The sequence below is a fragment of the Sinohyriopsis cumingii genome, unplaced genomic scaffold (genome assembly GCF_028554795.1).
Source record: "Sinohyriopsis cumingii isolate HCF-2022 unplaced genomic scaffold, ASM2855479v2 utg001311l, whole genome shotgun sequence".
Taxonomy (NCBI): domain Eukaryota; kingdom Metazoa; phylum Mollusca; class Bivalvia; order Unionida; family Unionidae; genus Sinohyriopsis; species Sinohyriopsis cumingii.
Window position 1 is genome coordinate 464,193 of NW_028315981.1, and position 18,894 is coordinate 483,086.

Consider the following 18,894-nt stretch of genomic DNA (forward strand, 5'->3'; position numbering starts at 1 on the left):
TTTGATACCTGAATTTGAAACAAAATTTAAAATGCTCATTTAATGATTTGTTTACCATTTTCCATAACCATATCCAAGTATTTTGATATTTTGTCACTGAGACTGGTTATCAGAACTTTAAAGATTAGAAGAAACCAGTCTGATGTCTAATGTCTAGTAGATAGGAAATAATACACAAAAGAAGAGCAGTAAAAATTTTTACTTTTTTTGAAGATACATAGAACCCTTCAATTTTCATTCTTTACAATTCATGTATACTGTGATATAACAGGTTCAGTGTGTTACTATATTAATACAATGCCACACTCTTGATGCAATATGCATTGGGATATTCCTGCAGTAGTAGAAATATTGATGCAATAATGTTGTCATTGCATAAAATAGTGTGATGCCAAGGCACATTGATGAATTGTTACCCCACTATCAGCCACATCAAGTATTGATGTCTACACTGTGACTGTGTGATATGGCTCTGCAATAATGCACGGTGCATTTGGCAGTTCTCCATATTCGAATGATGAAACTCCATGAGTAAGGTGCCACTGTGGGAGGGCTGTAACCAATCCTTTCAACATATTCTCTCTACCCCAACCACCACGTGTCAAGAAATAATCACATGCACTTCATAATAGTATGGCCTTCATATACTCCCTTACCTTTATTTGTACAGTGATATCCACACCAATGTCTGGAATTGTGGTTGTCGGTTTTGTTATCTGAAACTGACCACTTGTTCCAATATTCTTTACAATGTTTTTGTATTCTTGAGGGAAAACACCTAAAAATACAAGATGAACATTGATGAAACATGGTCTACTGAAATAAATAAGAACTTTTGAACAAGTTATATTGACACTGCTATTTTCATTTTATTTTAAGTCATTAATAATAATAATAATAATAATAATAATAATAATAATAATAATGACAATAATAACAATCATGAAATTTATATTTAAATATTCACTTTTACCTGGTACATGATCCCCTTACCAACAGTAACAGTAAATGGGTAAGAAAGTACATAATTCACTAATTCTATAGTAATATTTTGGTACAAATTTAAACAGACTTTAAATTTTGAAGGTGTTTTGACATTATTGCCTTCAAAGAGATTTTGTTTTTGAGAGAATTATTACAATCCATAACATGGCACACAATTTTTCTCTTATTTCTAGGTAGAAACAGTACTCAGAAACAAGATGGTGTATCATGGGTCAACTCTGCCACATGTGCATAAGAGTGAGAGAAATTAATAAGAAACCACAATTATAACTTTCAAGACTCCTTTTTTCAGTGGAGTGGTGTAATACACATCAAGATTCATAGATATCTATTGAAAACATTGATAGGTTCCATATGAAAAAGCCTACTCTAACAAAATTTGCAGAAGCAAAACGATTTATTGATCAAAGGATTTCCCACTTAGTAGCAGTCCTTTTAAGTCTTTCAAACTAGGTTAAAAATAACTGTATAACTTTTTTAAAACTCGTGGGAACATTGTGATATGAAAATACAATTTCTGTGGGTAATCATAATATTGACCAGATATCAAACTTGTTAAATAATACAATATGAATATACTATAACCCTAATGTGAAATATAATATTAAATTAAATTTTTTAATTATTTATTTCATAGATGTTTTTTACCAGATGATCACACAAGTTCTTCAATATATCACCACAAATACATGCTTAAATATGTTGAGTTAAACTTTAAACTGCACAGACCCATATCTGCCATTGCATAATGTGTTGTCAGATTGGTGACTATACAGTTTTGTTATCAGTTTCTGTATAACAAACAAAAATGATCCTGATTTGCTGGCAGATTATGCAATGGCATATAAGGTCAATGCTTTTGTGCAGAACAACTTTCCTTACAAGCATGTAAATACAGCACTATGCTTGTACAACAATCAAAATAGACCCTGCTTTTCTGGTAAATTATGCAATGGCAGATCTGGGTTTATGCTGTATGCCATTAAACTCAGCATATAAGAGAGTGTATACAGTACTATACCAATTATGTCCACCCAAATGTTTTGCTTATCTGGATCGACAATTCGGACGGTCAAGTTGAAAAGATTATCCCTTCCATCCACATTAAACACAAAGACTGAAGAGTTAATTATAGGATCATTGTTGAAAGTCAACTCCAAATTCAGCTTGTCATTTCTTGTTGGTCTGTATAGTACATCATCTTCTTCAGTAGCTATCAATGTAATCTGAAATGAAGAAGAATCAGTTTAGTGTGTATGTAGGAGGAAATACAAAGTTTGAAATCTTGAGTTTTGAACGTTATGACTTTGTACAATTTTCAACTTTGCTATAATAAAATCATATGATTAGACATTCAAATAAACAACCAAAAATGTAAGTATGTGGGCTTTGTTATCTGAAACTGAGGACTTGTTCCAGTATTCTTTACAATGCTTTTGTATTCTTGAGAGAAAACACATAGAAATGCAAAAAGATGCAGATTAATGAAACATAATCTACTGAAATGAAATGAATAAGAACTTTTGAACAAGTTATATTGACAGTGCTATTTTCATATTATTTTTAAGTCATTCCTAATGATAATAATAATAATAATAATAATCATGGAATTTATATTGAGTACAACACATTTTCTTTGTATTAATCTTTTCAAAACAAAATAACAACTAGGAAATAGAAATGAAACCAGTTTGATAAAGGCAATGGTGAAACTTTCAATGTTGTCCTTTGTAAATGGTGTCATTGATACAGAGGTCAAGCACGCAAGTAAACTTAACAAGAATTTATGTTGTTGTTTATCGCCATTTTTCAGCACACAATAGGCTAAACATGGCAGCCAGTATTAATGGTGGAGGAAGAAGCCCGGAAAAAACCCGAAAAAACCACTGACCCATGAGAAGCTACTGGCAAGCTTTTTCACATACCCACATTGGCTGAATCCGAGACTCGAACCCACCCAGACAGAGGTGAGATGGCAGTGATCTCTAACGGATAGCGCTTTGAACCACTCGGCCACTCGGGGCTGCCCAAGGATTTATGTATACTGTTGTGTCCATTTTAAAAGGTGCCTTCTAAAACACATATCCCTTGTAGTTTGTCTCATCGGTAATTTACTCCACCCACATCTTCTGGTTACTCAATATAATCACCATTTATATGTGCTAATAAGTTGAGTCCAAACAAAAACTGCACAGACCCTGATCTGCAAACAACACAGACCCTGATCTGCCAATGCAGAATGCGCCAGCAGATCTAGGTCTCTGCAGTCTGTTAGGAGTAATCAGAAGAACAAACAACATAGACCATGATCTGCTAACGCATTATATACGTTGCTTGGAGTTCGACTCGACTAGTAAACAAGTATATACAGTATGTGCATAGGACGTGCATACATACTTGCACACTTTGTTGGTGCAGATTCCAGCAGATTTTAAGCCCATTAAGTCAGGGGCCAAGGTGAATGTAAAAGGATGATTCTTTTTTTTTTTTTTTTTGCACAAAACTTTCTGCAGCTCGACTGAGCATTCCTAACCTAAAACGCATTTAAAACCAACCTAGATCATGGACTGCCACCCGTCATTCGGAACACTAGAAAATGGCCGTCTGGCACACGCTACTGGCAATATTGGTAATAGCGTGTTACAAGTTTCATCCAGGTAAAAGTAAAAGGTCGTCAGTTATTACCTTTTGAAAAGTAGTTAATAAATGGCATTTATAACTTGTTGTAACAGAGCCAAATTTGAGGATGGTTCCACATCATAAATTGAATGCTCTTTACGACAGGGTGTTATTGGCTAAATTTGGTAAAAATTGATACAATGCATGACAGAACAAGAACCATATCACAAAGAAAAAGGAATAACGTTTTTTGCATCAGAGACCGTTCATTCTTTAAATACTGTACACGTCCTACACAATGTGCTCCAAAAATCACATATTTTAATGTTTTGGGATACATTGTGGGATGAAAGACGTAGCAATAACAATTTTTGCTGATGGTGGTCTTGGCGATGCAAACAGTTTTTCAGCATTTTATTTTCAGGTTTTCATTTGTTTATATGTCCTTAACCTCTTGATTCATTCTCGTCATACTTCACATGAACAGTTATGAAGGTATACAAATGCAATCTGCATGTCACTCCATTTGCCACTCTGACATTGGAGAAATGAAGGTTTGGTTAGTTTTTTATTTGGTTATATTCCCTAAATAACATGTTGGATTATTTAAACACTTCTGAGCTAAGAAATGTCATTCTGTAACAAGGCAAACATTTTGATCTTCAGATAAAGGTCACATATATTAAAACCATGCTTTGTGACCTTGACCTGCAGGCCCTAATTAGTATCCAGTCATTAACTTGTTATTTTTAAATTATTTTATTAAACAATGGTTCAATACAATAACATTGCTTAATACATTACATGTCACATATTTGCATAACAGTGTATAAAAGAAACACAAATCCTAAAACATGCACAAAGCACGCTGAGAACATTTAAGCCAGAGTGCAATTTATTTTCAATAGATGGATTCAAGTTCTTGCAGCCTTAAATAGTTTTAAAACAATTACACAAGCAATATAATAAAATGTTCATCTAATCCCTTCCAGAGGATGTTAACAATGGCATAAAAGTACAGCCGAAGGTTCCGAAGTATAACGAATGTTACAGAAACCTGTACAATATACATACTCATAGACAAATGCTGGTTACTCAAGTTCCAAATGAGCACTTTGTTAATTTGAGAGAAGTATTACCTGTAGTCCTACAATGTAGGATATTCACACTGATATGTTTTTTATCTTGACCCAAACAACATAATATCAGGGTGGACGATTTACATTGTACGACTAAAATATTACTCTGCCTAGATACCCATTTTATATCCGATTATAGAGTCACACGGTTCTACATGCGCATTTATTCATTTTAAATTTTATAAAATTGTTTTTTTTTTTAAATTATAGCTAATTTTGTTTAACCTAGGTCGAGTCAATCCTTATTATTAACAAAATATAAATAAGATGTTATACGCCTTACATCGTGGGACTAACTGAACACACACATGACCTCTATGATTTTTACCATAGTTGTATCCAATAATAGTACAAGTCACATGGGTCATGTAGGCATTCAACACCAACTAATTCAGTAATGGGTGTATATTTTTAGAATTTGCTTCTACATTCCTTTAGTGGCAAGTATTCACTTCATTTGGATTCGTATACATACATATTCCTTTGGAAAGTCATGATTTAGTCGCCCCGAGAGGTGCTTACGGCAAAATCAATGTTAAAGTACGTAGACATTTTTGGACGAAATGAACCTAAAGGTGTGATCCAGTACAATCTGGAGTTAATGTCGTGTGCTGTCATGTCACAATGAAAGCAACGCATATTGATGAATAAATTCGTACTACCCTCAGTTGTGACGATTCCACTAGACGTTCTCTTATTTTGACTCAAGTTGAGTACATGACCACCACTGTAAAAATCCATAGCGATAGAGAATTTTCGTCTGGAAGTTAAGGTGCAGAGCATTTTTTGCAATAATCAGGATTGAATAGACTTTGGTTAAAGAAAATTAGTGTTAAATTTTATAATGGGGGTGGGGGGCAAGTGGTCAATTGGTCTAAAACGCTCACAGTTCCGGATCACTGCCATCTCATCTCTTTCTGCGTGGGTTCTAATCTCAGACTTGGCTGATGTGCATGCGTGAGAAAACTTGTCAGTAGCTTCTCGTGGGTCGATGGTTCTTATCGTCGTTTTTCAGTGTTTTTTCTCCACCAGTTATACTGGCCGCCATATAGTGCCTATCTTGTGCAGAAAAATGGCGTTAAACCCCAGAACAACAACAACAAAGTTTAAAAGAACAACTTATCTTTAATTTAAAATGAGTAAATACGCATACCCATGTGACTTCTACTATAGCTGTGTCTAATATCGTATAATGGTATGATGTATTTTGATTTTAGGACAAATGAAATATATGAAATAAACAGGCCAGTTGTCGACCATCTATATCTGGCAAGAATAAGTTATAAATCTCCATTTTTATGTTTCGCTCCAAATGACGGACCGCCGACTTTGTACAGACTGTCTTAGTCAGTGATATATTAGTTTTAATCATGCCAGACTTTTATTCACATATGCAGCACGATTTAGCGACAATCTGACTCGACCTACCACAATCCGCCATGAAAATGCCACAATCAACACGATTTACCACATTCGACCAGAATCTTCGACAATCGCGACTGAGTCAACTACGCTCAGCTGTCATGAGAAAGAATCCTTTTCTATTCGCGTTTCAGAAACCTCATTTCGAAAGCAATACACCAATCACTCGCACTGTTGATTTCACAGCCACGCGCTTTCTGAAAGTTTACATTTGGATAGTTCAAAGGTTCATTGATTTGGAGGGTCATCAAGCTGGAAGAGTGTTTCAATGCCTCAGCGGTTCAGTGGTCCTAAGGTGTATTAATCTGAAGGTGAAGTGGTTCTAAAGAAAGTGGTTCAATATTCCGAAGATTCATTGATCCAGAAGAAGGGCCCCAATAGTTATGTGGTCCCTAGGTGTGTTAGTCTGGACCAGTAACAATATATTCGAAATACTGAATGTTCGAACCAATTAACCCATTTTTAAACTATACGGATCAAAGCATCGTTGGACATCTGAGCCCAGTTTTAAATATTTTCGGATAAATTACCCATCGGATGAATGGACACCCTTGTTGTCAAAACTGTTCTGATTAATTAACCGTCGAACGTGTACAAATTTGGAACTTTTCCTTTGATTCTTTCACATTATGAACCTTCGGTCTGTTGATCCCTATTTTCCTCGACTTGCGAACCTTTGGAACAATGTAACGTTGAACTTAAATGTTTGGGAAAAAATACCAAAATAGTTCGGACTTACGAACCTTCGGGACATCGAGCAGTTACGTTTCTGAAAGTGTTTGTTACCGACTTGTCTGGATAATCTATAGAAACAACTGGCTAAGGTGACTGTCTATTTCATGCTGCATCAAAAGCTTTTGAGGGAAATGAAACAACTGAGTACATTGTAGCTACTATACAAGCTTGAGTACGTTAAATATTGTAGTTTTAGACATGAGATATCCAATGTACAGAAGAAACCAGGGCTTTTGCCCAGGTGATGAAAAAACATGTGTTGATTGTGCGTCTGTGAGTGCTTCTTTTCGGTTGAGTATTTCACCTGCAGAAATAGCAACAAACAAATTCAATATATGTTAGGAGAAGTGTTCAGATTTTTAATTTTATTGATTTTATTTCAAATTTCAATAATATCCTGATTACTTATGTTACAGTGCATTTTGAATATACTGATTATTATGCATCCATTTTGAACCGCTTGCCTCTAAAACACACATACACATAAATATAGTATTTTACGGTCAGTTGTGGTAGATTGTGGTATTTTCAAGGTCGATTGTGGTAAATGGTAGCTGATTGTAGTTTTAAATTGTGGCGCGCTATTCACAGTATACCAGTCATAACTGCATTCTCCACGACTTCAACTAGACCGATAAATAGTGATACCATCCAAATATAGAAATCGTTATGGGAGCTTATTTATCCGTCCTTGGTTCAGCGGTCATGAAATCCTCTGCGCATAAAATACGAACACGTATGAATTTTTTGTAAAGTTTTATCTTCTTTAGCTTCTCTCAAGGAGAAGTTATAATTATTAAAATGTATTGAAATGTCAGGAGTATATAATTGTTTGTCTCTTTACATGAATGCCAGGTGCAACCAGACTGAACAACTCTTTGTGATTTTTTATGGTGGAGCCTGTGCTCAGTGTCGGCACTACGACGCCTGATCCATATTCAGCTGACCCCTGTATTCACGAAATTGTCTAACCACAAAATCTGAACATATGTTTGCATTCCTGAAATTAAACTGTAATGTCCGTCACAATGTATCCGTCAGGAGAATATCAAAAACCCATGATAACGTCGTCGATGCAAATATCATTGCCTGCAATTTTACCGTCCAATAATTGTTCCATATAGCGTCCTAATCTAAGCTTAGACAATGATCTCCATAGGCACGACAGCGTTAGCGAGACAATTTTGCCACCGAGAAAGAATGGAATCGATATCACCAAAAGGGCAGTAGCCCGTAACCGTAGCCAGTTCAGTCTCGCCAATGGTCGTCTCCGTTAAATCAGTAACTTTACAACTCGTCGCGACAAAAGCAGTTTGCATAATGCGCAGGCCAATTTTGTTAGTGCGAGAGCAGCGACAAGAATTATCTGATCATGGCTTCGTTAGAATAAGCTATGATTCAGAACTCGCTAGGCAGAGTTGTGAATATTGAATGGGAACAGAGGACTTCAAACGATTGTTAACATTATCGCAATATTGATGCATAGAGAGACATCATGGACCCCGTACTAGGGACTTCACCAACGCCATCATTGAAAGCCACAAGTGGAATTAACGATAACCAAAGTGGTAGGACGCGGGCCGACAGGGTCTTGCTTACAGATCAGCAACACAAAGACTTTTACGATCACGGCACGCTTTACATCAGCTATGATGGGGACTGTCATGAAACACGACATGTGCTGCATCACCAGAGAACGTCTTCTCGAACTCCTGCACACCACTAACATTTAATTAACCGGTGGCTTTAACTACGCTATGCTGAAACTGTAAAGAGCTCTTTTTTTAACATCGTTGTAAGCTCGAAACCGCCTAAAACATGAGAAGGAGCTAACACATTGTCAAAAATGTAAAATAAACCTGTTTATAAGTGTTCAGAACCGCTTTTTAACATACTACTACAGAGATATTTCAAAACACTGGAAGGACAACTATGGGCAAGAAATAACAGTGATGACATTCTAGTACTCTGTCTCACTCAGGAAGAACATGGCAAAAAGACTGAATCTTCTATCACTTGCATAAAGAAAGAAAGTTTGCACTAAAAAATAAAAGTGAATTCAACAAAACAAAATTCATGTTTTTGGATATATTTTCAGCAAAGTTGGATTTTCCCAGATCCCAAAAAAGTGGAAGCAATTAAAAAGTGCCAATATTCCATCGAACATGTCAGAAGTACACAGTTTTCCCAGCATGACAAACTACATGGGACGATTATTCCGTATCAATGAACGACTTCATGCCTTAATCAAACATAAACTACTATGGAACGGACTAACAGACACATAAAAGCGTTAAAAAAATCAAAAAAGATTTAGCAAAGATATTGTTTCGTTCCAAATAAGGAAAACAAATAACTACAGATGCATGTCCTGCCAGCCTGTTAACTCAAAATGGAATGGGCTATACGTCGGTAGAGTACGCAAAGAAGTAGAAAAACGGTATTCACAGATGCAACATGATGCACTCGCAATAGATTGAAGTTGTGATCACTACCATCGTTATCATTTTGGTCATACATTTACGCTGGTTGGTGACTATAAACCCCTAAAGTCATTTTCAACAGTCCAAAGTCTAGACCGCTTACAAGAATCAAAAGATTGTTACTGACAGTAGAAGCATACAGCTCAAAGTGGTTGAAAAAACAAACGCAGAAGACTATATTTCACCACAGAGGTAAACATCTCATACATTTTAGGATTTTCCATTTGCTTTTATCTCATTATTTTGGTTTGGTGCTTCACGGCGAGAACAACACCAGGTTGGTTATTTAGTGCCGATGCAATTGACACACCACGGTAGCTGACCCAGGATGGTCCCGATGGTAGGATTCGAACCCGCACCCTTCCAGGCGTGAGTCCAGCATGCTATCCAATGAGCCACCACGGTTCCCTTTAATTTTAGAGTTTTAAGCATTGGCTCATTTTTGTACCATGACAGTTGGTGACTACGGAGCAAAATGACTAATACAATGTTCAGGAGAATCTTTTTGAGCAAGATCTGAATCATAAGTACATGATCAAAGTTTGAAAATCTGTGTGCTGTATAAATCTAACGTGGATGAGGTAATATCAGGACACGAACAATTTGAGGTTCATAAAGCAATATGTATTATTGTAAAGAAAAAGAAAACCAAGCCATTACCCTCTAAATAGAAAGCAAAGATAGTTCCTCGAGTTGCAATTGCTGTTTCAATCGCGACTGAAGCACACAGTAACCCAATTTAATCTCAAAGTGAAGTCTGATTTTATACAAGTGCCGACCAAAGAAATCATAGAAATTTTAAGTTTTTCCTAGCCTTTATCCACTGAATGATATAACCAGCTGATTTGCGTAGAGACTATATATATATATATATATATATATATATATATATATATATATATATATATATATATATAAAGAAACAAATTGTACGGTAAATCGCTAGATAGCACAGATGCTTACGTAATAGGCAATGGTGCAGAATGGTGCGCTCTGTCAACGATATAAATGATGGAACCAGGAATCGCGGAGAGGGTTAATGGTTGACTTCTCTGATTATTCATATTAAAACAATGATGATAGTGGTATAATCACACGAAATGTATATAAACAAATAATTAAATGTTGACCATTACAATCCGTGATGATGCGGTCCTTAAATTTTGTATTATCATTTTATATTTGTCATTTTAGAAAACTGATCCAAGTTTGACAATCACGCAGTCTACAAGAATACAAAGAACATGTATAACTTTGATTTTGTACCACGGTGGCAACTTATTTCCTTTCATCTGAGTCATTTAAGTGTTTACCTTTAGTCGTGCACCGGATGATCTAGTGGTTTAAAGCGCTTTTCTTTACCAGTCACTGCCATTTCACATCTGTTTGCTTGGGTTTGAGTCTCGGACTCGGCCGATGTTTTCATGTGATAATGCTTGTCAGTAGCTTGGGTAGATGGTTCTACCTCCACCAGTTGTGTGTGTGTGTGTGTGTGTGTGAGAGAGAGAGAGAGAGAGAGAGAGAGAGAGAGAGAGAGAGAGAGAGAGAAAGAGAGAGACTGGATTTTTAACGTAGCTTAAAGAACTTTTCAGTCATATCGCTACGATGTCTGCAGTGTGACAGTTTATAGTGATGTCTAGCACTAGGGCATCATGCTGCAGACATGTGACATTATGTCCCACCCAGTCACATTATCCTGACACCAAGTTGACCAGTCCTAACACTAACCTCTCAATGCTGAGCGCCTAGCGAGACAGTTATTAGTACCATTTTTATAAGTATTTGTTATAACTCGGCCAGGGTTTGAACCCGCGACTTCCTGCATCCGAGGCGGATGCTCTAACCAAGTAGGCCACCAGAACGGTCTCCACTCGTTTTAGTGGCCACAATTTAAAGTCTCTCACGCATGGAAAAATGGCGTTAAACCCAAAACAACAACAGCATTTATCCATAAGCAACGGTTTTATGACTTTGGATGTTGACAAACACACAGAGCTACATACGTGTTTCATTCCGAGTCGGTGGAAATAACGAGTTTGGTATGGCGTTGGAATACTTTGAAGCCGTCAGACGAAGACATTCAAACACCATGTCAAACGAGTTCTTTCCCCGACTCCGAACAAAAATTAATGCAGTTTTTGCATACGCTCTTGTATTTATTACATATATCCCTTTTAGCGCTTTCCAAATCTCTTTAGCTACAGAGTATGCCTCTAATACAAAGCAAATCGAAACACGTTGACGGACAGACGCCAATAAAAGCACCTAAAATGTTCTAGTCTGGCTGTGCGAATTGCATTCGCTAAATGATCTTTCCTTTTGAGATCACCGTTCCGGATCACTGCCATCTCACCTCTGTCTGCGTGGGTTCGAGTCTCAGGCTCGGCTAACGTGGGTACGTGAGAAAGCTTGCCAGTAGCTTCTCGTGGGTCGGTGATTCTTCCCTGTGTTTCCCAGGGTTCTTCTTCCGCCAGTAATACTGGTCGCCATGTATTGTGCTGAAAAATGGCGTTAAATCCTACATCAACAACAACAAAATCCCTTGAGCTCCAGATCAACCATATAAGATTAAATGGGTATGTAACAGAAAGTATCATTACATGCGCTGCAGTCCGAACAATCTTTGCGGCCCAACATGGGTGCCCTCTGTCGTCATTGTTTTTCTCATAGACAATACAAAATAGTGATTAGTCCTATCATGCTGAGTAGTCGAAAGCTCTCACCGTTACCGATCACTGCCATCTCACTTCTGTCAACGTGGGTTTAAGTCTCGGATTGTGTCTATGCGGGTGTGTAAGAAAGCTTGCCATTAGCTTCCAGTGGGCAGGGCCGTAGAGTGTTATCACGGGCTTTTGGGTAAGAAACACCCGGGCCTCTCCCAGTTCTTATTCAAACAAAATTTGTATTTTATAAAATTAAAAAGTGTTGTTCGGCCCGGGACCCCTTAAGGGCCCGGGACCCGGGGATATATCCCCGGTTGCTCCCACCCTCTTGTCGGCCCTACCAGTGGGTTGGTGGTACTTCCGGAAGTTTTACCGGGTTCTTCCTCCACTATACTGGCCGCCATGTATCATGTGCTGAAAAATTGCCTTTAGCCCACTACAAAAACATCATAAAATGTATACAATTTTGTGTTTTTAGTTTGTGGCATGAAACACTCTTATTGCAGAATAGGTCAGAAGCACACAGTTTATCTCAAAATTTATGCTTGTTGTTTTTGTTGGGGGGAGGGGGTAGCTTAAGTGTTAGTGCAGTTAATCTGATTGAATTTTCGTAGACTTTCTGTGCTTAAAATAACTAATCTGTTGCCAATTCTTGATCTGCAAGAATCACTGCTTTAACTAAACAGAATTACAATGGAAACAAAATATTTTCATGAGAAACATTTTTGTAGATCATATTTATTTATCTACATCAAAAGCATTGTGCTTTAAGAAGAGCTGTATTATTGTAGAGCGAAATACAACTTTATTGTGGCTTTATGGCGATACAATGATATACATGTCAATGGTGGTTGTTGAGATTTATTATCAGTCTTGAATTTGATGAAACTGTACAAAAACGGACGATATGATTAGAGAGGAAAGACTGATTAAAATTGTAATTTACACATTCTTAAAGTTCAAAACCAGTCAATGACAATGCTTCTTTTTTATTTTTAATTTATCCAGTAGTTAGAAGCGAGATTGCGAGAAAGGTGACTTTCCAACCGTACAATCAAAATATAAGGGGCATTTTATTTTCATTTATTTCAGATGATCGAATGAAACATAAGTAACTTTACAACAAACAACTTAAAAGAATATCAAGCTAAAGAAAATCAAACAAATTTGTATTCTTCTTTCTAACCTTATAGGATCGATTTCCATGAAGATTGCATTATGTTAGCAACTGGTAGGTTACAGTAACTTATCGACATATTTGGATATTTTTTTAAAAACATTCTGCCTGAATATTTATGTTAAACATTAAATTTATTAAATGAAACAACACAGGAACGTAAGTAATACCAAAGTACCGTCATCGGAACAGTATACGTCCGCCTCGTATTAATTAATCCCTTATGTTGGCGTAAAAAGGGCATGGATGAATCTGGAGGTTACTGACCAACGTGGCAAAATGATTTTGACCTTTGCTAAAGGTATGCAGTCTTAAACTAAACGTACTGTGTTGAAACCATTACTTTCCTTTTCTACTTTCCATGATGATGCCATTTGACCTTAACACCCCACCCCCACCATTATAAGGATGCCTTCAACATTGAGGGAAGGTCATCAACAAAGTTAGGTCAAAGTCCGTGACGTAAAATTAACGTTATTGTACAGAAACCATTTTTACTCTTTAAATCGCAGTGATTTTGATTTGGAAACTGTTGACCCTTGACCCCAAAATGAAGAATTTTAGCTTCTTTATTCCAAGTGCAAGGCCTTCGGAAATTTTGTAACGGTAGATGGTGTAGAACTAAAAAAAAGTTAGCTTGATAAAATAAAGTACAGGCAAACAGACGAGGGATGCTATCAGATCACAAGCTCCGCCTTAAAGCGGCCACACAAAAAAAATCACATAATGGGGGTCACATAATGGCACCCTTTTATTAAGTGTCTCAAACATTGAGTCTCTAATATTTTTTGGAGAAACGACGATTAACGGCAAGTTGTTTGTGACGTGACAAAAACTATAAACTGTTGAAATTTGATAGAAAATGGTCCGATTCGTATTTCTAAGTCCCTAATCGTATTAATGTTCCTGGGAGGGAAAGAAATCATATGTTATATGTTGCATTATATGTCATAACCATTCGCATTACACCTTCTATAGGACGTATATAACCATTTAGCTTCTCAATATTGCGTATACTGTATACGTCCTTGATGCAAGTTGTTCTTCCTACTTCTATTTATTTTTATGATGATCATGATGATATTTTTTCTTCACTGTAGGAAGGAGCCGCTGAAACTCAATAGTTGGCGCGCCAGGCAAGAGTTCAAAAGGGCACGGGTTCGAATCCAGGCAGGATCGGTCGCTTCTCCTTGTATTTGGGCGAAATATTTTACCTTGCTGCCTCAGCACGATGTAACCTATTATTTGTGTATGTGCCACTAACATTAGATAAGTCTTTTTAACTTTAGAAAAATCTCTCTCTCTCTCTCTCTCTCTCTCTCTCAGACAGTTACACAATAAAACGAACCACTATATACTTACTGTATAGAATGTGTGTTCTACTAAACTGACGTTAGTGACAACAAGGCAGTCGTTGTTTCCTTGACGCAATATTTGCAAGAAACTAGATTCATTCCTCAGGGTGTATACGATTCCTTCTCCGGGATTGTAGCAAAAGTCTACACTATTGGTATTCTGCGTCGGTAAGCAGACGATCGATATCGGTGTATTACCGGCTGCTTTTAAATCAAGATATTTTTTAATGGGATTATCTTGGCAGGTAACAGGGATGTCCACTGAAATGAAAATATGAATAAGGGTATGTAGGAATGACGGAGAAAATGAACAGATGTAAAAATATATTAATAAACATGGGGAGAGGAGGTACAAGCTTGTGATTACGATGGAAATTTTTCCATCAATATATCTTCGCTAGCCAAGAGAACTCGGTCCAAATCTTTCTTCATCGATATTCGGTATAATGTAGCTACCAGAAACAGCAAAGTTAACAAACTCCGATGTTTTTTCAAAACCGCTTATTTTGCGATTATGGCTTGGAGTGGCCGAAACAGTATCGAACCCTCGGCTATCTGATAGGATGCTCCTGGAAGAAACTGGTCCAATCAGATTATTTCACGTATCTATAGAAGAAAATATCTGGCAATAATTATCGCGGGGTCCTCAGACAATTGCATGTTGAGTTTGATTTGTTATTATTATTATTATTATTATTATTAAATTGGGCACCATGGAAGTTAACACTGGTATCCTGTTCTATCATGGTGCTAACCAATGGTACGAGTTTACCTTCTGATATAGAGTATAAGACCTTAAACATGCAATGCAAGACGTCGAGCGACAAGCTTCATCCATGTATGTTAAAAAGATGTTGAGTTAGAAGAAACAGGGCAAATGCAACTGAAATCTACATTACTGGCCTATTACCTTCATCTCGAAGACAAGACCGTCAATGCGGTAGTCGACACATATTTTATAAATTAATACATAGTTATATGCAATTTCTGTCCTTTCATCACAAATGACTGTACTTATAGAGTGGAAAGGAAAGTTTAAGAGACAAATTCAACACATATAACCATGACATTTGCCCATGAAGAACCACAGTGTGATATACAATTGAAGTGCTGATGATGGCATGTGTGTATACCAAATTGCAACCCTTACTCTCGAACAGTTATAAAGTTACAGTGTGGAAAAGTGCGATAGAAGCAAAGATTGATATGTGATATTGACCTTTATAGGACTCCCAATATGACATCTTCTACGCCTTCTGGTGATGCTGTACAAATCTACCAAGCGTTATCCCTTAATCTCAAACGCTTTTAAAGATACAGAGCGGAAAGGAAAGTATAATCAATACGTAAAATATTGATCCGAGAAAATTGCCTTCTAGAATTGACTTCATTTTGGTATATGGCGCACCATCTAGTGATGATGTTCAAGTACAGAACGTGTTTTCTTTGTCAGGTTGAAAGTTAAAAAGCGGAATGAAACGTGTAATGTAAATGTAAAATGTTGTGACATGATCTTGACTTGAAGACAAACACCACCACCCATATGATATGTGATATACCTTCTAATGACGATGTATAAATATCTGGTTTCATCCTTTAATCTAAAATAAATTAAAAGTTATAGAGTGGAAGGGAACGTGTTACGAAAAAATTGAAATATCGTGCAGTACCAATGACCTTGAAGATGGCACTCCATCCCCAATGTAATGCGCGACACGTCTCATTGTGATGAGGCCCAAGCATACATGGTATCATCCTTGAACCTTATAGAGCGGTATAAAGTATAACCGACGGATTGCGGACTAACAGTCGGAAACGCGGATACTATCCCCCCCCCCCCCCCCCGTCGTAAAACAAAACAAACGAATAAAAAAAAGAAGAATAAAAAAGAGGAACAATAAAAAAGAAATAGACAAAAACACAAAAAGAAAACAAACACTCCCTACCAGCCATATATGCAAAGGGCTGATATGCAAAGAAGCGGATCTACGACCCTTGGCAAGCAACAAAGCCATCCCCACACCCCACATACCCACAAAACACACTATTCTTTTGACATTTATAAAATTCTGCCCCACACCCCACACCATTCTTATGACATTTATAAAATTCTGCTCCACACCCCACACCATTCTTATGACATTTATAAAATCCTCCCCACACCCCACACCATTCTTATGGCATTTATAAAATCCTCCCCACACCCCACACCATTCATATGACATTTATAAAATTCACCTGCTATGCAGTTTTATGACATAAATCGCTCACCTTCAGTACAGCTTAGGCCTTTGAAGTCGCCGCGACATTGGCAGTATGGAGCGTCACTTACCACGTGACATGAAATGTTTGATGGACACGGACCTGGATTAGCATCGCAGGGACCCAGTTCACAGTAAGTACCTGTAATAAGATGTAAGATAACACGGCCATTTCTTACTTTTAGAACAGGAAACTATTCAGACAATTTGTAGGCACATTTTCGCATTGTCCATTTGTTTCGCAATTTTAACTTGTGTCGGGTTTTTGAGAAATGTTTGCAGAAAAGATGGCTGAGTTTAATATTATTGTTTGTTCTTACAATCACTTAGCTAGTTAATCTAAACTACATGAATTTTCCACATGAAATATTTTCTTTCTTTGCTCGTGCACACATACACGCATACACACAAACTATTCGCTAAACAATGAACATTATCAAAGTTCAAGATCTTTCATCATCTAGATTTATTAAATGTTTCTAAACCTTTCCCCATTTAGACTTGGTTTCTATTCATCGAACCACGTAAACACCAAAGTCAGCCTTTAAATTCGTAAAAGCCAAAACGAATTTCAAACGTTCATACTCAAGCAATGTCGTTTCTCCCCTTTTTATCGTTCATTTGTTTCTTTTACTGGTACTCAAAACATGCAAAACAATCAGAACTATTGTAATGAAGGGTGCATTTCAGAAAGAGAATCTTTAGCTACCTGAATACCATTGGCTACAGTTGCATTCTGCATTATTAGTGGATGCGTTCAAAAAGCAACTTCCTCCGCTGGAACAGTTAAGATCATTGCAGTTGGCGGGAGATCGTGATGATGTCAGACTAGCTGGGGTAGTAGTAATTGCATTGGTTTTTGTTGAAGTTACTGTTATTTGTTCAGACTGCGTTAACATGGAAGAGGAAGGGCTCGCTGTAGCAGCATCAGTCGTCGGAGCAAAAGTGCCTGAGTATAGGGTGGAGTTCGTAGGTGGAATAATTGTGAACTCTTCTGTGGTTGGGCTATTTATCTCGGTTGTAGTCGTTGGCGAAGTCCATTCCCAGTGGGTAACGAAGAGCAAGAACAACAACGACAGTTCTGTGGGATTTATTTGTCTTGACAACATCCTGGATACGTCATAAGTATAGAATCTTCATTCTGTTTTTGGCTTCAGACTGAAGAGATTTTGAAGTTCTCTACTGTTTGTACCAACGTGCAAGTAATATCTGAAATGAGGACGAAGTGAGTTTTAATAATTTCAGCTATCGCAGACAGATTTAAAAAATATCTAGGTTTGGGAGATATTGCAAGCACGAAACTAGAGTAACTGCAATGGCTCACCGTCGCAAATCCATCGATTTCTAGTGCCTATTCCAACCCCAACACCCCATGCCTAGTGCCAACACTCCTGACAGTAACCCACAGTCATAACGCAAAATCCATCACATATATGATGGTCTTCACATTATGATTTAATATATCAAGCTTGGTTGCAAAACATCTAAAAATGTCATTATGATTGTAATTTTTATCATCTGACATCTCCCGAGAGACCATAGGAGCGGAAGCCAAGAGTGACACATCTCTTGCAGATGGGAACTGCAGGGGAGCATAGCTACAACGTCTCGTGAAATTACACACAGCGCTTTAGGAGGAGATCTGGTAAAGGAGAGACAGACAAAGGAACAGACAGAGTGTATCAAAATATTGTTTAAAAATATGAGCATAACAAAACTATCTTTCTTTGGTCCGAGACCTTAGCCAAAATTAAATTGGATCATGCAACGGTTATCCTCAAATATATATATATATATATATATATATATATATATATATATATATATATATATATATATATATATATATATATATATATATATATGAGGATGAATATAAAACATACATTCATACATGTAGCATTTTAAAATGAAGTTTGTTTTGAACAGAGTACTCACAAATCCAGGAAAGTTGCATTTTTTTTCTTCTAAGGTTTCAAACTTAATTACACCATCACTTTAACATGTTTGCATTTATCTTACATTTAGAGGCATA

At 37.0% G+C, this 18,894-nt stretch overlaps 1 protein-coding gene across 1 annotated transcript in view; it reads right to left on the reverse strand.

The window, feature by feature from the left end:
* LOC149772646 (uncharacterized) overlaps nt 1-18,062 on the reverse strand; it is a 130,463-nt gene extending 112,401 nt beyond the window's left edge. Inside the window, exons 1-5 of the mRNA XM_089947527.1 lie at nt 17,569-18,062; nt 16,870-17,001; nt 14,606-14,859; nt 2,027-2,231; nt 657-778 (exon numbers count right to left, since the gene is read on the reverse strand). Of these exons, the coding sequence (XP_089803653.1) occupies nt 657-778; nt 2,027-2,231; nt 14,606-14,859; nt 16,870-17,001; nt 17,569-17,968 (1,113 nt within the window). The 5' untranslated portion in view covers nt 17,969-18,062. The remainder of the gene's footprint in view (nt 1-656; nt 779-2,026; nt 2,232-14,605; nt 14,860-16,869; nt 17,002-17,568) is intronic.
* Between the last annotated feature and the right edge of the window lie 832 nt (nt 18,063-18,894).